The 22,682-nt window shown below is 39.5% G+C and overlaps 3 protein-coding genes across 4 annotated transcripts in view; 1 reads left to right on the top strand and 2 right to left on the bottom strand.

Moving 5' to 3' along the window:
- The window catches only part of gabrg3 (gamma-aminobutyric acid type A receptor subunit gamma3), a 44,704-nt gene extending 43,900 nt beyond the window's left edge, over positions 1 to 804 (bottom strand). Inside the window, exon 1 of the mRNA XM_015020323.1 lies at positions 698 to 804. The gene's annotated coding sequence lies outside the window, so the exon portion shown is untranslated. The remainder of the gene's footprint in view (positions 1 to 697) is intronic.
- A 4,964-nt stretch (positions 805 to 5,768) lies between these two features.
- The window catches only part of gabra5 (gamma-aminobutyric acid type A receptor subunit alpha5), a 28,018-nt gene continuing 11,104 nt past the window's right edge, over positions 5,769 to 22,682 (bottom strand). For both annotated transcript variants that reach the window (XM_015020137.1, XM_015020201.1), the window contains exons 6-10: positions 22,425 to 22,507; positions 14,385 to 14,528; positions 7,712 to 7,864; positions 7,216 to 7,427; positions 5,769 to 6,371 (exon numbers count right to left, since the gene is read on the bottom strand). In XM_015020137.1, the coding sequence (XP_014875623.1) occupies positions 6,081 to 6,371; positions 7,216 to 7,427; positions 7,712 to 7,864; positions 14,385 to 14,528; positions 22,425 to 22,507 (883 nt within the window). In that variant the 3' untranslated portion in view covers positions 5,769 to 6,080. The remainder of the gene's footprint in view (positions 6,372 to 7,215; positions 7,428 to 7,711; positions 7,865 to 14,384; positions 14,529 to 22,424; positions 22,508 to 22,682) is intronic.
- The window catches only part of gabrb3 (gamma-aminobutyric acid type A receptor subunit beta3), a 63,284-nt gene continuing 51,292 nt past the window's right edge, over positions 10,691 to 22,682 (top strand). The window contains exon 1 of the mRNA XM_015019938.1: positions 10,691 to 10,785. Coding sequence (XP_014875424.1) covers positions 10,691 to 10,785 — 95 coding nt within the window. The remainder of the gene's footprint in view (positions 10,786 to 22,682) is intronic.

Raw genomic sequence — 22,682 nt, 5'->3', positions numbered from 1 at the left:
AGCCTATAAATACACTTGCAGAAGAAAACAAAAGTCTTTACCGATTCTCTTCGAATGCAAAGCCTGAAAAACTGGCCTAAATACACCATGGGAACAAGCAGAGCGCCATTCAAAATCCTTAGCATGATGATGGCACTACCGTGCTTCATTATTCAGCGCAGTACATTTTCCTTTATACAATAAAAAAGTTTACTTTTGTCTGCAGGAATGTCATTTAAAAAACATTTTTTGGTACAAAATGTAAAATAACCGTACAAAAGTGGATTATTGGTAGCGAATGTAAACATGCGCGCGCCACACTGTAAAAGACAGAAAATGTAGTTGATAATGATGAGCAGTAAAATGATGACAGGAAAAATCCGTAAAATATAAAACAATTTAGAATTAATGTAGATTGTTTTCAGGTTCATTTTAGAGAAAACTTTTTTTTTTTTTTTTTTTTGCACTTTAAGTTAAAACATTTTCTTTTACAGTGGATATTGACTCCAGCAGGATTTCTTAACCGTATCAAAAATCACACTGCCATCCAACCACAAAAGGAAAAACAAATCTAGTAATTTTGAATTCTGGCAACCACAGCTGCCGCCGTTTTACCATAGAATTACCACAGTGATGATGAAGCACCTGTTTCTATATAAACTTAAAACACTGAAACCTTGAATTGAGTGAAACAAAAATTGACACGAATCAAAATCACCTCTTTGCCGATGTACTTTGAGTATTCCTGGGTTTGGAAGTGTGTGTGAGAGATGCTACATACGTGGAGCATCTGCAGCATGAGAGGTCAGAGGGCACTTTAGCTTTAGCATCAACACGTGCGTTGGCTCTGCAGCCTGAGCTGCTCTGGTCTTAGGCTGTGGAGCTTCGCTGCTGCTGCCTGACTTCTATCACCCTCTAGTGGCTAAAGTGAGAACTGCACAGACTTGAAATAAAAAAAACAAAAACATATCAACCCTCACTGTTGTGCTGCTAACATGTAACTTTTTTCTTCAGTTTCTTGAGTTTCTGAAGTCTGCACATGCGTTGTTGTTTTTTGTTTCCTATGGAGACGCCATTGTAGGGCCTCAGCGTCGCCTTGAAGGACAAATTTGAAAAGCGGTCGAGCTGGGAATGAAACCAGCAATCATTTCCACTTCCCCACTTAGCCACATGATCACCTTCTCACAGCCATACATTAGCATAATGCAAAAGATAAAGGCCAACCCGACTGGCCCAGAAGGAATCAGCAAATGGATTTAATGGGCCGCACTCAGAATAAATATGAGCTTAATGAACTTATAGTTTTTTTTTTTAGTTTTATGTAAGATGAATTCACCCATGAGCCTAATTTGTGCTGTTACCTGCCCTGCATATTTAGCATGTGCACCTATACACTCTGCATGCTAATCCCACAGTCTGCTGAATAGAAAAGCTTGAGTGTGTATGATGCATTCGCTCTCTTAAAGAAATAATATGCTAAATAGTATGTGACTCCCAACCCTTAAAGAGTAGAGTTGATCATAATCGCTGCATAACTCCAACCGTTTGGACCAAACTCAAATGGGTTAAAGAACACTTAATGTGTTACCTGGAAAACATCATGCATTACAAACGTGTCCAGACCTTTCCAGATTGTGACGTTTACAGCAGCGTTAATGTGTTTCATCCAGATTTTAAGATAGTGGGGGGAAAAAAACACCTCTTTGATGCTCTTGAATGAAACATCAAGTAAGAACTGTGTGCTCCTCAAATTCATGCAAAAAGTGCTCAGAAGAGAGAAATTGTTTTTGAATAAAAAGCGATGATCTGGTTCAAATTTCACAACAAGCCAAACATTGGACACGTAAAGCTATGAAAGAAAAAAGCCGACTTTTGGCATATTTAAAAAGAAACAAAAGAAACAAAAAAAAGGTGTGACATGTGGCAGAAAGCCAACACTGCGCTTGACCCTGAACATACCATCCCTACAGTGGAACATGGTATCATGGCAACAGTATCATTCTCTGGGGAATGTTGTTTCTATAACCGTGTGTGAACTTCCTTCCACTAAACTTCACCCTGAAGTTTAGTTTCCATGAAACCTGCTGGTGGCAACATGATACAAAGATGCCATTTTATCTGCAAGAGCTTTGAACTGTGTTAAGATGTCCTCGTTTTGATTTTAGATATTAACATATTTTCTTTTGTCCATTTTCATGTTTATTTACATCTAATTCTGGTGGATTTTTTTTATCTTTTCAGTTTTTGCTGTAGCTATGTAAAGAAAACCTATTTTTACACAGTTTCTTTTATGTATATATATATATATATATATATATATATATATATATATATATATATATATATATAATTTCCTACAATATTAGCATCATTCTCTTAAAAACATAGCAAATCAACTCAATCCTCCTTTTCTAACCTTGTTTATTGTTTATCAACTACCAAACTTGGGCTATCCATTTAAAGGGACAGTATTATGTAAAATCTACTGTTTTGAGCTCACAGAGCAGAGCACCCTTCCCTCGCAACTTCCCCACTCAGCTCCTTCAGACTAGCCAGCAGCAATTAGCCAACACCTGGAGGAACTGTACAATATATGAGCTCATTATAGGAGCTACTGCTCAGGAAAACGCTGGTAAAAATGTTGTTGAGGGTCAATAGAGGAGCCATGTTGTGATGACTTCCTGGAGGTGGAGTTTCAGAAACAGCAGGAGTTTTTACAGAGACAGAGGCCCAAATCCAATTTTTAAATTATAAAGTCAAATTTCTTTGTTTCATATATAAAGCATTTTTCTAACCACTGAAGGTAACATAGATTCTTGATTGTGCTACAAAATAACACTATGTGGCTGGAAATCAAACAATACTGGCCCTTTAAATACTCCATCACTTCTAAAACCTGCAGCATCACCTCCACTTTTTGGTACGTTTCCCAAGATTTGATATTCACTCCCCTCTCTGTGTTTTTCCCTCCGACGCTCCAATCTGTGACTGATGTCATTTGATGCCATCAGCGACGGCTTAATTTGACGTCAACTGCGGCCCCACTGAACGGAAAACAGCAACTTAAACGGAGCTAAATCCTTAACAAGCAGATGTGAGCCAGATGTCACTGCAGCAGAGAGACCCCCTCCACCAAGATGGGCTTAGCAGTCCAACAACTGCAGAGGAGGCGTTGGTGTAATCAAAGGCCGAGCAGAACAAGCACAAAGTTGTTTCTATCAACTAGGATTACGTTTTGGTCTTGTCACGTCGAGTTCTGCAAATCCACAAATTTGTAGGCTCACATGCAGCTAAGCAGCATATTTTTACATATGTTATAGAATGAAAACATTATCTGTTCTTCAGGTAGCGTGAAAGTTCTTGAATCGATTTTGCTTGACAATCTTCTCAAAGTCGCAGTTACACCAATTTCCAGTGCGTCTTACCTATCACACGTTTTCCTTCCACTCAACTTTCTAAGAAAACACTTGAGCCAGCAAAGAGCTTTTATAGCTTCAATAGTTGTCTTCTGGACATCTGTCAAAGTCAGTAGTCATACGGTTGCATAGGCCATAATAACTATAATATAACATAAAAAAAATATAATGTTATATAATATCACAATTTTCTGCAAAACAGAACTTTGGGTGTTTTTGTTATGTGTAAGTCATAAACATCAAAATGACACAAAACAAGTCTTAAAATATTTTACTCTATGTGTAATGACTCTATAAAATATGCATACAAGTTTAAACAGGGAGAGTTCAGTTTGATTTCATGATGCACCGTGAGAAAAACAGATTTATTTTTTTTTATTAAGTGCAGACAATCTGGATTCACCTGTTTACGTAACACTTTTCTTTCAGTGTGGAGTAATTCAGAATGAATGAAACATCAGTTAGCAGCCCTTCATTAAAGCTTAAATGTCAGCAGCCACAGTATTGCTTTATTATGACTGAGCACTAAGAGCCGGAAGACGGTGCGAGTGAAGCTTTATTGGAATCAGGTACAGAACAAAGTGCACGTTTTTGACATTAGCACAGGCCTTGACATTTGTCACAAGAAAAATGGGATTTAAAAAAAAAAACTAAAGCATTGCATTTATTAAGAAAGATGACTGGCACATTGATGAAAACCTAATTAAATACAGGTAAAATGTTGACAGTTTTAGCATGAGCATAAAATAAATTGTCATTCACTTCAGCATTATTTATTGCTTCAGGTATTTGCTGTTAAAGCACAGACAGTTTCTGTTTACTTCAATGTTGTAATACAATATTTCTAAAAAAAACTGTGCTAAAGCAGGCATTAGGTCATATGATAAAGTTTGGACATTAAAGCAAATTCAGCTAAAAATAACGTTTGTATTTTCTGAGATATGGGTGAAAAAAACCCATTACATTCCATTATTCTGTTAAAGTGATTTCCCTTTTTAGAAAAAGAAAATATGGGTACAATAAATATAGCTTTTTTTTAAAAAAAATACGCTGAATAAAAACATCATGACCACTCATATGTCGAATGCAGATATGAAATGGTAAGGCTCAGTTTAAAATGAAATAAAAAAAGCATGGCTGTATTTAAATGTCTAAAAATACATAAATATGACAACAAAACTCCAAATCTAACAATTTAGGTTTTTCAATGTGTTAAAAATATTAAATTTACTACATTGCCATAAGTACTGATACATGCCATCAACATGCCAATCACCTCGAAAACTGTTAAACTGCAGCCAATTAGCATTTAATATGAGCTAGCTTGCTATCAAGCTAACAGTTTGTGTTTGTGGGTCACTTGAACTAAGAGTATTTTAAGTAACTTAAAAATATAAATGTGACACATGAATGGAATAAAATGAAGCAACAGCAGGCTAGTTGTTTTTCCCCATTCTCTTGTCTTTATACTAAATAGGGCTAAGATAAGCTAAACAAAGCTAAAGACATCAGGTAGTAGCTGTTTTTTTTTATTAATATTGTTAAATATTCCTATTTGAACCAAGGTAATGTGAATTGGTGTGGTCATGGCGCTTTTTCTTAAATGTCCCAGCACATGTCCATCTTATTTTCATCCCAAAACAGGATTTTTTTTTTCTTTTTCTCAAGGCTAATCATCAAGTATGCTAGCTTTTATAAAAGACCAAAGAAATAAACTTATATCTATGAAAAAAACTGAATGTTTTTCTAAGCATAAAACCTTTTTAACTTGCCAGGGTTTAAACTACTTGACTCATTTTCTTTTTAAGCACTAAAACTAGCAACTAACAATGCTGTTGTGCAAGCGTTACATCAATATAAGTGCAAACTTTACTGGCCTAGTGGTGCTATTCTATAAGCAGGGCAAATATACTACTGTCTTAAGCTACTCCCGTACTTACATATATACACAGTTTAACCTCACAGTTTAGAAACACACCACTTTCGCTTTAAACGTTTCCCGCTTTCATCTCCACTTAAACAAAAACTCAGACTGACTAAACTCAATTGAGGACAAGCCACCGTAAATTGAAAAGTAAAAAACATAAAATAAATTCAAAAAGAAAACGTGAACAAGTAGAGTCCACTAAATGAACGTTCTGAACCAGGTTTCAGAGTAAGGTTGAGTGCAGAGTTCAGTGCATTCATAAGGAGTTATCACACTCTGAAGGCAACACATTCAGCATGGCTATTCGGCTGCTTTTAACAAGAAAGCAAAGTTACATTTGCCTTGGTCCTGTTTCACATTCGTGGACCTCAAGGTTAATATTTACTGTACAAAGACTTTACAAAGATAAAAAGCGATTTTGAATGATACAGTACAAATTTTTTTACTTTGCATAGCATTTGGCCTTGCTGTTCCATTTCCAACTCAAAACTGAACGACAGAATACAAATGCCAAATGCTCAAAATAAAAATAAAAAAGTATAACCAAGTTCTGGGTGAGCAATCATAAGTTAATCTTTTAGGTCGGTAATCATACATGTACTAACTCAAGGCAAACATGGCAGCACTTACCCGAAGCAACACACATGCAATAACTTGTAAATATCTTAAAAGAACAACAATTATGGTACAAGGACAAAGTGCTTGGCATTATCGTTTGTTGATTAAGTTCACATCATCGCTGGCCCTCAGCCTAGAGCTCACTCGGCTCCTTTAATCACCGGCTCCCTGTTGAGGTACGTGGCCCAGTACACCAGGTTGAAGGTCCCAAAAAGCACTGGGAACACAATCCTGGACATCTTGTCGATCTTGCTCACGCTGTTGTAAGTCTTTTTGGGGTCCGGGGCCTTGCTTTCAGACGGTTTGAGCTGAATAGTTGTGCTGTTTGAAATGGTGGAGATGGACGCATCCTTGGTTAGGTTGGCTGTGTAGTTCACACCGGTGGAGCAAGTGTTGTTGGGCTTCATGGACAACGCCAATGGGTCTTTTTTCTGCGGCGAAAGGAACAAGCCGTGGTTCTCATAAAACTGTGGTGGTAAATATTGGTAATACAAGTTAAGGCGATACATGGAACAAAAGTAAAACCTGAAGGTTTTACACTTGGTTTGGACTAAGGGTCTACTGGACTAGTCTTCCTGACAGTCCGGTAGGTTCAATTGGGGACCAAATTGCAGGGTTTTACATTTTAAGCCTCTGCTGCTCTCTTTAACATTGAACTGTGTCAAACAAACTTAACTCTTTGAAAAAAACTGTTCCCCTCCTCACCTGAAGTGGCGCTGCATCAAGAACTACTGAAGGAAACGACACAAAGACATGAATGCAACTTTCTTCCTCACAAAATGTAAACAAAATGGAGTAGCATAATTTTTTGCAGATGTAGGATTTCTATTGTGTCTTTCGTAAAAGAAAACGAGCTAGTGCTAGACGCAAGCGTTTGTTTTGGTTGTATTTACCCAGAATGCCCAGTGCTATTGTTGTGGAGCAGTCTCCGGTCCACTTGCATCCACACAGCCATTCGAAAAGCGCCAGAATTCACTTCAACCGAACAGAAAGCGATGTTTTTAGGCGGACCAGAGTTGGGTTTTTTGGTCCGCATCCGAGTTTGATTGCACATTCACACCTCCCCAAATGAACCGGACCTTCTAGTTTGATTAAAGCAGACTAAATGGTGATGGTGTGAACCTTAAAAAATGTACATTTTCAAGCATTTTCCACAAATGTTTCTCCTGATCATGCTCATTTTCTAATAGCTCAGCAAGTTTTGAACAAACTTTTCAAACGTTTAGCTCTAAAATCCCTATCTTCATATTTCGATACCAAACCCAGCGTACGTACCTTGGGCTGTTGGGCCTCCATCGCTTTTTTCCCGTCCCAGGCCCAGCTCCTTTTGGTAAAATAATTCACTGTGGCAAATTCAATGAGGGCTGAGAAGACGAAGGCATAGCACACTGCAATGAACCAGTCCATGGCGGTGGCATAGGCCACTTTGGGAAGGGAGTTTCGAGCGCTGATGCTGAGAGTGGTCATGGTGAGGACCGTGGTCACACCTGGCAGTGAGAGAGAAAACTGGGTCAGTCTTAGATATCAGAGTTGCAGTTCTGTTTCTATTACAGCAGATTAAGGCATGGAAAACAGCCGGCTGCGTAGGAGAGTATTATAAACAGATCACGCAGTAGTAGTAAAAAAAAAAAAAACCCTACAGAGAAATATTCAGCCTCTAATCATGGAAAGAACAGCTAAATGTCTCTCTGAAGCTGTGGGAATCCTCCTACCGCCGTTTCAGCTAAAATATTTCAGCCGTCGCACGGCTCGATGCGTCGTCCAGACTCACCAAAGACGGTCCTTGCTGGCACCGACTCACGGTTGAGCCAGAAAGAAACCTGGGACAGAATCACAGTCATGAAGCACGGCATGTAGGTCTGGATGACGAAGTAGCCTATCTTCCTCTTCAGGTAAAAGTGAGCCATCATCACCGTGTACTCGCCTGGAGACAACAAAACAGATGGATTGTCATTTCTCCATGTGCTTTTGCTGTTTCTTTAAAACAGTACATTCAGGTAGAAGAGCTGCTGGGAACAATATGAGAGCTTTCTCAGTTTAGACAGGAAGCTTGTATTTCAGAACTTTAGAAAAATATCACGGAGATATTTGTTAACTCGGCTCGCATTAATTTTATAGTGAGAAGATGGCAAATGCTTGAAAAGTTAGATTTAAACTGTATGAACATGTTGTAATGTCAGGTAGAGCTACTACAACCTTGATTTTAAAAAAAAAAATCAAAATATGAGTTCCAGTTTGTTTGGATTTTCAAACTTTTGTTAAGACTTTTTCTCTCTTTTCTTTGTTTTTTAAGTACTCACCATAGGTTTGACACGATTAATCAGATTAACTGTGATGTTTCGATTTCAGGAATAATTATCAACTAATTTAGCAATAGGTTAATAGTTAAGTGGAGTATAAAGACTAAAAAAAAACACCTTTTGCTGAAAGAACATATTCAGAGCATTAATTAATCCAAAATTGTACATAAACACATCCATTTTACATTTAAGAGAAAAAAAAACAACATACTTTTTTGTCTGTAAAAATGTTCTGCCTAGAAATGGTCGTTTGAATTTCCCCTGGTTCAAATATCAGCAGACAATAAAAACAAACAAACAAACAAAAACTCCCTTTTGATATACAGTCATTAATCGGTTAGTCCAAAAAAAAAATAGTCAACTGATCAGCTATAAATTGTATTGACTTGTTAAAGTCAAGCAGAAAACCCTGAGCTTTTCACAGGTTGATCCTCCTTTGCTAAACATGATTAAGCAGAAACTATAGAACTGCTACATTATTGCATAAAAGGCAATAAAATGTTCACTTCCTTATTTAAAAAGAAATTGAATTGTTTGTTTATTCGGTTAGTGTATTTTCTAAAATGAAAAATCTGTAGAAAGTGACAATTTCAATCTGATTAATCGATTGTCAGAATAACAGATAGAATAATTGATTCCTAAGATAACAGCTAAATGTGGCCCTAATTCGCTGCAAGATCCTCACACATCTCCCTTTCTTGTCACAACAGGTTTAAGTTTTGTCACTAAAGTTTTGCTTCTGCTTTGAGAAAAATGTAAAATAAAAAAGCCAGCAGGCCCGAGCGACGTTTAAATCCAAGAAATAACAGTTTGCTGTCGTAAGAAAAACCTCTCTAACATTAATATTTGAAACTTTGATCTGATGGCTGATGAAAACCGCAACGCTGTGGTTTGTTTGTTTGTTTTAAACTAAGAACATACTCAACCTGTGACATTTCTCTCTCTCCCTCTCATAAAGCACCTGTGTGGTGCCCGGCCCGCCCTACAGGCGGCCCGCCCTGCCTAGTAAACCTCTTCTTTCTGGGTCATCCCGCCGGTGAACTCTGGTGACTCAGACCGCGCTCACAGCCTCACACTGCACGCCCCCTCTCTGCGCAGTTTCTGCTTTTCCATTCAAATGAAACCCAGATTAAAAAGGGACTTTGAAAAAAAAAATTGGCAGATTTCAATCCTCATACAAAACCATACTTTCACTAACTTCCAGTAGAAATAAACATGACTAAGACTGGCATTTACTGGTATTTACTACTTTTCCCACACTCTCTGTCTGGGATTTTCTGTTTTTAATCACAATATTATATAGTAATTATTGTGATTTGAGCTGCAACTAACAATTATTGTAGTAATTGATTAATCTAATAATAGTAAAAAAAGGCACAATGTGCAGATTTTTCACTTGACCACTTTTGTACATTATTAGAAATACATTAAATGACACAAATACAAAAATAACAAAGACCTACTTTTAATTAAGAAAATATGTGTAAGAAATATCAACACATTTTTCTTAGTACCATCACTTACAGTGACAGTGGTGATCCATTTATGACACCGTTTGTGATGTTTTCTGAGTGCGACGATGACAAGACCGCTTTATCTTGTACTATTATTACTACTACTAATAATAATAATAATAATAATAATAATAATAAATTGTAATGCTGGCTGCACTTGCTGCCATTAATTATCTGCTTTTCTGTCATCTGACATTGACCAGAGTTCTCTCCTTTAAATAATTCATGTATTTATTTTCACAGGGAAAGAGAAAGTAGGTTGTTGGGTTGGGGAGAAAAATCATTGTATCCTGTTAATCAAGTGAAGATTGCATTTGAATGATTTCCTTGTTTTGTGAAATCCTGTCGAGCTGCCGAGTCTGATAAACTATAGAAAATCCACAGATGACTGCTGCTTTCTCCTGGCAAAATCGGATTTTTCTGTCTCGCTAATCCCTTGTCACAATCTGCACTCTCTCTCTCTCTCTCTCTCTCTCTCTCTCTCTCTTTCTATGTGGAAGCACCACGTACGTGTGTGTATGGGTGTGTGTGCGTGTGTAACACAGTCCATCCCATTCTGTCAAGTCAGGCCACTCTTGATTGGGGACGTTCATCCCCGCCTCGCCTGAACGAGAACGCAGAATTGGACCTGGCTCGGCGGCGCTGACTGCATGCAGGTGCAAAGTGGAAGGTGAAGGAGAGCGAGCGAGAAGGGGGGACGTGACAGGACGGGAGCAAAGTTTGGACGGTGCGAGCGATGCAACAAGCAGCATCATGTCGTCGGTGAAAGGAGTTCCCGGGTTGCCTTCACTCTATGGACTGTTAGCCTGCAGCCCTGCTCTGGGGGGGCACGGCGTGGGGGTGTCTGCTGTGATCTGACCTGACCCGACTGCCTTCTGGGACTGAAAGGGGATGGAAACCTCCTGGGTCTAAACAAACAAACAAACAAACAACAAAATGCGGTTGTGGTGGATTTTACTGTTTGGGTTCTGGAGCGTCTGTGGGGAGCTACCATTTATAGCAGAGAACAACGCGGCCATGCTGGTTAACTGGTGAGTACAGATCCACGCCATCTGTTGATTGAGCTGTGATCTGGAAGCAATATCATGCATTTAAAAACAAAAACAAACATTAAAAAAAAAACAAAAAAAACAAAAAACGTTTGTCTATCACAACTTATGCCCCTGCAGCCATATTTGCATCCAGTGCGGTTCAACCGGTGAGAGCCGGGGGGTCACTTCCTCCACGTGTGTGCCCAGCTCACTGCTGAGCTATTCTGGGCCCGCTAAGGAGGGTCTGAACCTCAGATTAGCTCGGCTAATTAAGAGCGAGCTGGCTCTGGGTAACTCGCCTTCCCTTTTTAGATGGCGTTTTGCTACGTGTGCAAAACGGGCCGGACTCTTCAGAACTCGCTCTGCTCCAGGGTTTCCCGCCCGGATTTGTCTCCGATTTAATGCGTGTGATCATAAAATGCTTTTCTTTCACACATCACCCGGCGAAAACAGGGCATAGCACCTCTGTTTACATCTTTGGGAAGCCCCTCTTCCTCTCCCCTCCTCCTTTGTGACAGAGTAACAACCAAAAAGTATTATTCTTTACATAAGGGAATTAAGCAGATGCTGTCCCGTCCAACCCTTCCGTCGCTTCCACAGCAGCCAATCCCTGCGCTGTGATGTCACTTGGTAAAAGCACAACTGATGGGCCTGCATACGGATTAACCCTACAGACCCAGTGGCTAAGACCACGGATAAGTGATTTTGTTTTTGTCCCCCTCCCCCCTTACCCCACCCACTCCTCCATGCGTCTGCCACCTCTCCTCCTGACAGCCCCAGAGACAGCTGGCTGTGTGTGGGAGGCGCGCTCAAATCCTGGAGATTCATTCATTGTCTCCCCCCCTCCCCCCCACTGCCTCTTATCCAGCTTGATTAGAAAACATTTCCTTTCCACAGCAACTTTAACGAAGCAGGCTGTAATAACGCTGAGCGTAGTGATGATAATAAAACTCACGTCCAGGCTGGAGCTGCTGTACTTCCTTCAAGGTTCTCGCCCACTATTCCCCACTTTTGAATAAAGGTGGTGACCCTAAATGACTTAGATTTTGTCACATCCAACATGTGGAACAATTGAATCCATTTAAAAAAAATAAACAAAAAAAAAGTGCATTCTTACTTTTGCTTTACGGTAGGAGTGTCAAACTCATTTAGCGCATCACGATCATGAACAGATCATTCCTGCTTGTATCCATCAGACTATAAAACTCTGAATGTCTTTATGTTGAAGTTTACTCTGGACTCATTTATACTCAAATATTTCCATTTTGTTTATTTTACATTTAGGTCATTTTTAAATCATTTCTAATTTCACACCTGTGCTATACACTTTATATTGCCAATTGCTACGATTGTATTTGCTAATATTTCACACTTTGGATGGGAAGAGCTTGTCAACAAATAAGCAGTTTCCTCTTGAGAATCAATACGGTATATTCTGAATGTACTGAAATGGTGGGTTGTGGCAGACTGTGTGGATAAAACCCATTAAAGTAACAGGGTTTCCCCTAGAAAACGTTCTAAGTCCGGTGGTACAGGCAGTAGGGCGTTCAGCGGCCCATCAGGCTTTGTGTTAAGAAAAAGTTTAAAGTTGGCAAGAAATTTTAAAATATGCTTTCAGTAGTTTCACCAAAGAAACTCTTTAGCCCATCTTTGCTATCACTGTTACTGGTGTATATAAGAAAGAAACAAACAATACTTAGCCTTGTGGGGGAGGTAAGTAAAGCCTGGTGGCCCACCAGGCTTATAATACACTGAGGGAAACCCTAAATAATAATAAATAGCCGTCTCTGTATTCAGCGAGTGCTTCTTAAAGTTAAATATTACTGAACATCTTTTCACAGTGATGTAATGTAGCAGTATACAAATAAAAAAAACTGCTTGGATTTGACTGGTAAAATAACATTTAAGCAGACAACTGTTATCTTGATAACAATCTGCACTCTCTCTCAAAATGGCTCTGTTTATGCAGCCATCTTGAGGTTAGTGGGGCCACATAAATGGTTATCGTGGGCCAGATTTGGCCCATGTGCCTTGAGTTTGACACATGCTTCAGACATGCTTAGGGCTGGACAATAAATCAACAAAAATAGATATATACATCAATATACCAATAGATAATGGATCTGATAGAATGTTCAATAATTTCACTGAACTCTGATCCAGAACTGCACAGCATTCTGGGAGATGTAGGCAAAGCAAAGGCTTTAGCTCCCAAGCACCCAAGTCTTGAAATTCATTGAATTTATACACTGTGCCTTGAACTGGACCGACCCAGTAAACCAGTTACCAGACATGAGCAGCTCTGTATGATTTTAGCTCACTGTTCCAAAGCAAACAATGAGATGTTTACGGGTCTTCTGGTGTAAAAATGCTCCTTTTAGCTTCTTAAGGGAAATTTCTATTAGAATGAGGTCAAAGCTTTGATTTGCCCACATAAGAATATAAACTGTATTCTTTAATCATTCTTTGGCAGATTAAACTGTCTGCTTAGGCCCACTGTCTTACTGCTTGGCCTACTTTCTCCAAAGATTTGTTTTAGTGTCTCAACATTTTGCTGTAGAGTACAGTGGTATAAACCCAGATGTGCTGTTCCTGCGATGGCAGCAGGTTATTGGGGCCAAGAAGCAGCAAAGCAAAGTGAAAGGTCAAGGAGATTCTCCTCTCTCCATGACACATCCTCTTTGGTTTGTTGTGAGCTGGGTCTATTATTATATATAGTGCTCAAAAAACATAAAGGGAACATTTCACTTTAATTTTGTGTGTGGCTCCAAATCCAGGCCTCCATTGGTTAATACATTTGATTTCCATTGATGATTTTTGTGTGATTTTGTTGTCAGCACATTCAACTTTGTACAGAACAAAGTATTCAATGAGAATATTTCATTCATTCAGATCTAGGATGTGTTATTTGAGTGTTCCCTTTATTTTTTTGAGCAGTGTACTTTATCTGTATTTCACCAAACAAAAATGTTAAATTCCCCCCCCACCCCCACATTTTGACATAGTAAAGCTACATATGTAAGTATGGAGTTGAATCAGATTGACCAGCACAAAGAGCCTCATGATTGTCAACTGAAAGGAAAATATCTAATTTTAAAAATGTATCACCATTGTAAACCAGAAAAGTGTGGGGTGCATTTATATTCATTCTTCAGTCTGATAAATGAATCCGTTGGCACCAAGAAATCCCCTCATCAGTAAGTGGAGTTCACCTGTGTGCCATTTAATCTCCATGCATGTTCTGTACAGCGACACGGAGGCAGAGGAACGCAGCTGGCACACCGGGGAGAGTTGTGTTTAAAACAAAACATGCTGCAAAACAACGACCTGCACTTTGAACATCTCACAGAACGCCGATCAATCCGTCAGCAGACAGGGAGTGGAACCAACCCACCAAAACATGGCCGTCTACCTAAACTGAGAAAAAAGGCGAGGAGACCATAAATGCTCCCACCTACTTCATCCAACGTGCCGTTCTCGTTTACATAAATGCGTGATGAAAATGTTGTTCGCAGAGCTAGCATGCGCCCACTGAATTGGGCCCCAGACCCGGGTCTGTGCTCTGCAGCTGGAAAGGGTTTACGGTCTGTCTGCTGTACCCCGACTGGTGTAGATCTCCTCCGTTCCCGCCGTCTGGCCGATCAGGTGATACTGGTTGAGCCTGGAGCCTTCCTCTGCCACCACCACAGACTTGGCTGCGTCCTCAGTCCACTTGTAGATCACTTCTGAGACAGGGTAGGCATCTAGCAGAGAGGAGACGTTTTTACAGGTTTATAACCAAATAGGTAGATTGCACAATATCAAATCCATACAGAAGCATGGAGCCAGTGAAGATTGTGTTTAGGCTAAGGCTGTCGATGTTAACGCATACGACTGATCTGAAGAGTTTAATGCATAACATAATGAAGATTAATTGCGTTACCTATTTTGACCTAAAAGCTTCTCTACCACGAAGGGTTACCTGGTTTACAGCAGCGCGGTCTTGTACTGCGGTCAGCAATGCAGAGTCACAAACACAAGTGAAAAAATGAGCCAGAAGAGTCAGACTGGTGAGCTCAGCGGCAAAGTTTTCCTTTAATAAAACCTTCATGTACGTTTGGATAAAACCATTATATAATGTAGTGTAATATTGTGCTATGCTACGATATTATTGCAATAGTTCATCATTATTTCAGTAATGAATTACCCTTCCACCAAAGCACAACAGGTTTATAGTAAGTCTGTCACAATAAACAATTAATTAATTAATTAATTAATCACATGAGAAATTAAAATAATCTTGATCGTAATATTTTTTGAAAGACAATTTTGTTCACTGAGGTTTCATAATCCATTTTATTTATGTTTGTGGTTGTAATGTTTCTTGTCCTCCCAATCTTATCGTTACAGGCCTGGTTTATAGGTAATATTCCTAAATTACATTTGAAACAAAATTACTTTTATTAAACCTTCCTGCATATAAAAACATGGAAAGCTTCGATGTTTGATTTGAGGCAAGAAAAGATTTTCTTTAACATTTTTAGAACAATGTGCATATTTGAAGTTAATAAAATTAAAAATGCTGTTTAATCACGATTAATCACAGTGCTAGGGTGTGACTAATCTGATTTAAATTTTGAATTGGCTTACAGCACTAGTTTAGACCATCAATTATCAAGATGCAAAATATTTAAGCTGCACTTCACAGCCTCCATCCCTGGTAAAGATTTGATGAAATTATTGAAATACAGTCTTTGTTCATGATAATAATATATAATAATTCCACAATTAGAAACAACTGTTAGAAACAATTAGAAACAACTGTTTTTAAAAGAGTTACACTAATTGGTTTTGCTTACCATCAAAGTAAAGAAGTAACTGAAGCTTTGTTTATTTCTATTTTACCCTTTTGACTTGATCAGTGTTTCTTGACATTTCTGGCTAACAAGCCATAACTTCCCGTAGTATAAATCTGACATGAAACACAGAGTCAGAGCAATAACTAAAGAAGTTTTAAAACAACCCGAATTAGGCAAACGAGGCTCAACGAGAGTTCAAGTTGATTGGGAAGAAGGAGCAAGGGAGACAAAGAAAAAAAAATCCTTCAAAGCTCATCTGTTGCAAAGAGTGCCATCTAAACCAACCCTTTGATAGGGGGCTGCAAGACTTCCTCTCTTGGTTCATGAAGATATTTTGCCTCTGTTGAGTTATGAAGAAACTTTTTGGACTGGAGGCAAAACATCTTCAAGTAACAAAAGAAGTCGTCCAGCTGTCTTTTACTTTGGATTATCTTGTCCTGCTTCTCTTCCAAAGGTCCTAAACACCTTGTTGGAGTACACGGCATAATTAACTCTTAAATAAAACATTGAAAGCAGGCTGGCATTAGAGATGCACCAATCCGATATTAATATCTGGATTGGTACAGATATTGAAAAAAAATTCTAGATCTGGTATAGCAATGTTTTATAATTCACTTTGCACTATATTTAAAATTCCTAGTTGCCCTTTCAGAACCATTTGAAAGACGATTTGTTGCCATTCTTTTTTTTTATGTTTGACCAAAGTAGTCATCCTGTTGTTTTTGTCAGTTTCTTTTTTATTTATTTTCTGTTCTACTCCTAATTGCACTGACTGAGCAAATTAAAGTTGTTTTTACATGCTTGACCAAACTTGTGAAGCTATGGGTGCATTTATGTGTGCTTTATTGGTGCAGAGTCACCAAATAAATGTGTAATTCAGTACATTTATGTCTCTGTTTAGAAAAATAAACGTCTCAAGTCAACTCAGCACTGTTTTTCTGTATCGGCTCAGTGTCGTCCGGTGCTAAACCTCAGATATTTGCATTGATATCAGAAGTGGAAAAAAAGTGAATCGGTGCGTCCCTGCTTGACTTCACATCTTTCAGTAGAATATTAACCCAGCAGTATTAACAAATCAACCTTCGTCCACGCTTAATAAATAAAACACTATAATAATATAAAACTAAACTAAACTTGTGGGTTTATCTTATGAGAGGATGCTCTTGTTATGTTGTGGTGGACAGTTTTTACAAGTGGATAAATCTTACTTTAAGCCAAAAACTAACGGCATCTAAGATTTAATTCTGGACCTTTCCTTGTGTCAATATTGGCTTCACCTCCTCCTCCACTAATAGACGTTACATAAAAACTGAGCTGCAAATCAAATGTCAGAATGTGTGTTCACTATATATCTACATGCTCCCTAGAAGCAACCTTTGAGGGAAAACAAAGTTTGATGAATGATGTATTACGTGAGTGTCATTATGCAACGGATATGCTTCTCACAATTTTCAAGTACTACAGGTGCGCTGTAAAATTTAATCCTGTGTTCAGCAGATGAATTAATGCCGATCCATCCTTCTGCCATGACCTGGAGCTTAAAACGCACTAATGTCAAGGATATTTACTCTTAGCTTCACAGATATACTCATAACTACCATAAAAAATATCCACATTTTGTCTAAATAATATTCTTATATCATCTGACTGCAGGAACATTCAGCTGAAATGCTCTGTTAAAATACTGAATATATATATATATATATATATATATATATATAATGTCACTAATGTTGTCCAGCTGCATTACTTACAGAAAACCTTCAAAAACCGAGGAAAACAAAGCAAGAGGCTGTAAACTTTTAGGTTGGAGGGCATCTAATTCAAATAACACAGTACAAAAGCAAAACGGTCAAGTTTTCATTCATTTTCCTTCAACTTCATTCAAGGTAAAAAAAATAATAATAGTAACACCTACTATTGCATTTTACATTATAATAGCCACTTATTCTCTACTGTTGTACATAATGTGGAAGCCAAAACCCAAAACCTTTCCACGTGGCTGAGAAAAACTAAACCGGCACATTTTAAAACAACCTGCACATTTACCAGCTGGATTGGCATTGCTTTGGTGTGGAGTGCTTTAAATAATGTCCTGAACATTTAATTTGCTGTTGTAGCGACAAAAACAAATGTTTATTCCCTCCTCTGAATGAAAGTGCTGATTGAGTCCAGCCTTCTTTGTCGTATTGAACCGAACTGTGACGTCTTTATGTGACGGAGTAGAGCAACTGTATGTACAGTAGCATAGTGTGTTAGCGTTGCTGTCGATTTGCTAAGATTGACCATCTTAATGAAAAAGAAGTTGTAGCAGGACTTATGAAAACAAATGCAAAATGTCAACAGCAGACATTGAAACAATGTTTCCACGTAGTCTCATGTTTATTTTAACTCCGATTCCCAAATTGCACAAATTGAAGTTACACCAGAATCCTCAAGGATCTTAAGGTGGAGTAAGTTTTTTTTTTCTTTTTACAAAGTAATTTAAAAAAAAATACTTAACTTCATGCCAATATTATGGTTAAGAGTCTCTTTAATAAAATATCAGAGAAAGTTCCAAACTTACAGCCATTTTTAACAACTCAATGCTGCATAATAAAATGTTTTTAGTGAGACAATTAAGAGGCTGAAACAGTGGATATGTTACCTAATCACGCCCACAGCTCCTATAAATAATCAGCTTTTTTATCTTGACAAACTCCTAGCACCATCAAGAGCAAACGACACAAACCAGTAATATGAAATATTCAACACAGTAAACAGATTTAAAAAAAAAATTATCCTCAATTTACTGATTGTTTATTCTAAGTTTAGCTTTTGGCTTAGTTTTTTAAGATACTTGGTATAAATTGAACTAGACGTTAATTCTTGATGTTAAATAACTTTAGCTAAAAAACAGTTGTCGAGATAAAAAACACCCTGTCCACATTTTAAACACAAGTTCTCTCTCTGCATCTACAAACTGGACAGGTCACCAGTCTGTCACAGGGCAACACAGAGACAGACAGGACACACAACCATGCACACACACACACACACCTAGGGAGAATTTAGAGAGACCAATTAACCTGACAGTCATGCTTTTGGACTGTGGGAGGAAGCCGGAGTACCCAGAGAGAACCAACCACCCCAGACTGGGAATTGGACCCAGGACCTTCTTGTTGCAAGGCAACAGCTCTACCAACTGCACCACTGTGCAGCCCACTTCATGTACCTATTTCTACACAACGTTTGGCCAAAGTTATTAATAGCCACTGAAGGGATGGCATTAGAGCTGCAGGTTGTAGGCCCCCTGGGTTAAGCAGTTACATAATGCGTCTTCAGTCTGAACTACAAATAAGACGCAGTCTTGACCTACAAAGCAGTTGGACCTGTTGAATGGTAGACCAGATAAAAAGCAACACATGATTTCATTTCCCTAGTTTGTTTTGTGTTAGGAGATCATCATTAAAATGACACGTTTAGGATAAACCGTGAAAAGTTTTGTTTCACCACAAATTCTGGACAAGCACAGCAAAGTGCGCCTCAGAACCGCTGGGACAGAAAGAGGTCAGCGCTCATAGATTTGGAGCATGTTCATGAGGAAGCGAGTTTCGTTTCGCAGACTGCATCGCTTGCTATTTTTTGCCGTGAACTTGAGAACAAAAGAGTCAAAGCGCAGCGTCAGCACAGCGAGGCAGGTGCAGCGGCTCCTTCACAATCAGCCGCGCGCCGTAGCGGCAGAGTCTTTTGCGGCCTACGTTCTGTGAGACATTACGCTGCTCATGAGAGAAATGCTGTTGCAGGCACTGTTTTAATGCAGGACAGACTTCAGCTACCAGCAGATAGAGGCAGATCCGTATTCGAGTTGCGGTTGATGCGTGTTAGATTTATTTTCTTCCCTCAGCTACCTTCTTACGCGCAGACTAAGAGGGAATAAATAGCGCCGACTAAAATAAACCACGACAGTAAAATTTGACGTAAACGGAAGCATTCCTCACAATATGTGTGGGGCCGACCACTTCCAGCGCTCTCAAACTCTGCCTTATAAATCACTGTCAGTAGTTTGACAGACACAAGTTACAGGAGGAAGAGAACAAAGCTGATAGAGGCAGAGTTCAGTCCATGAAAGGTGATTAACTCAGCGCCAAAGGACAGGTCTACTTTTGCTTTGAAAGCCTTGAGCTCCTGGGTGAGTGCTGTCCATTAGGTCAAAGGATTAGCTGAGGTTAATGGAGTTTGAGGAAACAGGATATACGGCCAAGCAAATTTTACAGCTCACAACAGCAGACTGCCAAGGTATCTGTGCTCAAAGTGGAGCTTACACGTCCTTTTATGGCCAATACAAGACGTCTTGTGACAAGACATGTTGGTCCCCACCTTCAGTGTATCAGAGTGTACACTTGTCTCAAAGCTGCAAGGTATAAATGTAGTGAATACTGCTGTGAATGCAGCTTACAGTGTCTTGCAAGTCTTTCTATCTGTCTTTCATGAATATGCCTTAATCCAAGCCACTACATTGTGGGTCAGTGTGTAATGTTTAGGGTCTTTAGCAATGATAAACCGCTTCCTTCCAGGATTGCTCTTAGTTCCACCAATCAAGCTGCTTCATGATGCTGCCACCACCATACCACACTGTGTAGCCTTTAGGACGATGTACAGTGTTTAATTTCAAGCACACATAAATGCCTTCTTTGAAATGTCTGCAAAATCTTACAACTTGCTTAAGACGACGACTTTCTTTCTGCTACTCTTTTTAGAAACGCCGGATCTGTGAAACACGGCACTTCTAATTGTCCTTTCAGTTGATTTTCTCACCTGATCTGCGGATTTCTATAAGTCCTCCTAGACATCATCATGGTCCTCCCTGCTGCTTTTCTGATTAATGCTCTACCTGCCAGTTTGGGTCGACTGCCATGTGTTGTTGGGCTTGTACTTGTGCCGAACTCTTCCAGTTTTTGGTCGACCCCTTGAACATCGTTCTGTGACATTTTCCCTTTGATTTCTTCCTCCAAGTGCCAAAGTCTTTTGGATGCTGCTGGTGAACTTTTCAAGCCTTCACAGAACAGCTGAATTTAGTTTGAAGGCCAGTTGTTGAAATGGATATTATTTAAGGGTAACAGGGGGGTTAAATACATATGTACTCCAAACTTTTTAGGGTTTACAGTTGGGCACTAGTTTTTGTTGGTCTGACGTATAGAATCAAAGTTAAATACCTTCATGTTTTTGTTTTGTGATGGGACAAAATGCGACACAGGTCAATTTGCAAGTCGCTGTGCTCAGAATGAACTTTGGCTCCGTGTTTATCCATTGTTCTGATGAAAACGACAAAGACCTACATAAATGAATGAAAATTATGTCCGTTTCTTTCAAGAACGTCATGCGTAGACTTGAGATGTCGTTAAACCGCACCAAACTACGGTTAAAGTCACCTCAGGGCGACACACAAAAAAGGTTTAATTCAAATCCAATTACATACAGTGCAGTTCAGTCCATTTACAATCCAATCCACTACACAGATTGAGCAAATTCAATTTTCTAACTAAGAAGTCTCTTTCACTGTTGCTATCCCATCTTTCCCTGTAAGAACCATAAACCTCCTGGATGAGCTGGAAACAACTGGGACAAAGTGAACTGAATTGACCGTAATCCGTCAGAAATTACAGCCAGACCGACTCTAAAGTCCACCAGGCAAAGCCCTGTGGCTTAAAGTTAAGATGAAGAGCAAAGGCGGCGTGATGAGGGGTCTCGCCGGCGGCGTTACAGAGAGCGAGTGAAAAGGAGCCTCGGTCGGCTGTCACGATTATCCCCGCCGCCGCGTGGTGTCAGCTGTGGGGTGGAGGTGAGCAAAGTGGGCGTGGAAGGGGATAAACGTGGTGTGATGCTGTTCCCGTGAGGCCCGGGATCACCCTCCGTACGTCAGAGGCAGGGAACACCTTAAATGATCGTCTTAAGCCTCCCAGGCAGGAACTTCCCAGATTGTTTAGGAGCTTTGTGAATCGAACCAAGGAGACGCTGCAAAGTGTACAGCTGGAAGGTTAAAGGTTGAGTGTTAGGCTCTTTATGCTTCCGTTTTGTGAGGGTGTGTATATTTGCTTTATTTGTGTCAGAAAGGCTCAGTCAAAGTCCAACTCTAAATTCAACTGAGAACCTACGAATATTTTTCAGAGAGTCTCCAATCTGACTGATTTTGACCGTTTTGAAAAGAAAAATGTGCATGAATTTAAATTCTTTAGAAATGGAAGGCTGGTAGAGTCGCACCCTAGAGGACCTGCTGCTGTAATTTCAACTCGGAATGCCATTCCTTCAGATTTTATCTGGAGAAATTTTTTTAAATAATTTTTCGTCCACTTCAAATTCCTCAACTGTCACTTAAAGTTTGCAGTTCTGATGCAGCAACGTGTGGGGAAAGCATGACGAGTTTTCATGCAGTAAACAGAGCTGAGGTGAGATAACGAAGGAGGCCGGGCCGCGGCGCTGACATGTTGATTAATGGCTTAATCAGGAGGAGTGTGTCAGAGTCTAAATGGTTGTCTCCTGCACCACCACAGCAGCTCCGCACCTGAGGGATGAGGGCTGTCAAACACTCTGTGCTGCATCACGTGCAGCGCAGCACCCTCTGCGCTGATAACGACTCCGAAACCGAAGCAATGTCAAATCAGCTCCTGTTCCGCTGTCCTCATGCATCCAGCTGGGGCTTATATTTCTATTTCCTTTCCTTCATCCTGTAAAGAAGCAGTTGCTCATCGTGTGTGTGTGTGTGTGTGTGTGTGTGTGTGTGTGTGTGTGTGTGCGTGTGTGGTAAGAGGTGTGTTAACTTACAGCTTCCGAACTTAAGGGGGCAGGCGTGGGCATCCATGGGGAAATCTTCCAGCTGCATGGGGCATTCTGCTGAGATGGTGAGCCTGAAAGAGGAAGCCCAACACCCAGATTCAGAAACTGTGACATAACTTTTTTTTTTTTTTTAATAATAACGACCTTGTTTTTCTCTGAAATATATATAAACACACTGTGTAAAACTATAGAGAAATAATCCTTATTTTTCTACTCGGTAGCAATAAAAGGCCACCAGAGGAACTT

The sequence above is a fragment of the Poecilia latipinna genome, unplaced genomic scaffold, assembly GCF_001443285.1.
Source record: "Poecilia latipinna isolate Pla-1442-1.1 unplaced genomic scaffold, P_latipinna-1.0 Scaffold7, whole genome shotgun sequence".
Classification (NCBI taxonomy): domain Eukaryota; kingdom Metazoa; phylum Chordata; class Actinopteri; order Cyprinodontiformes; family Poeciliidae; genus Poecilia; species Poecilia latipinna.
This window is presented reverse-complemented; position numbering and strand designations above follow the sequence as displayed.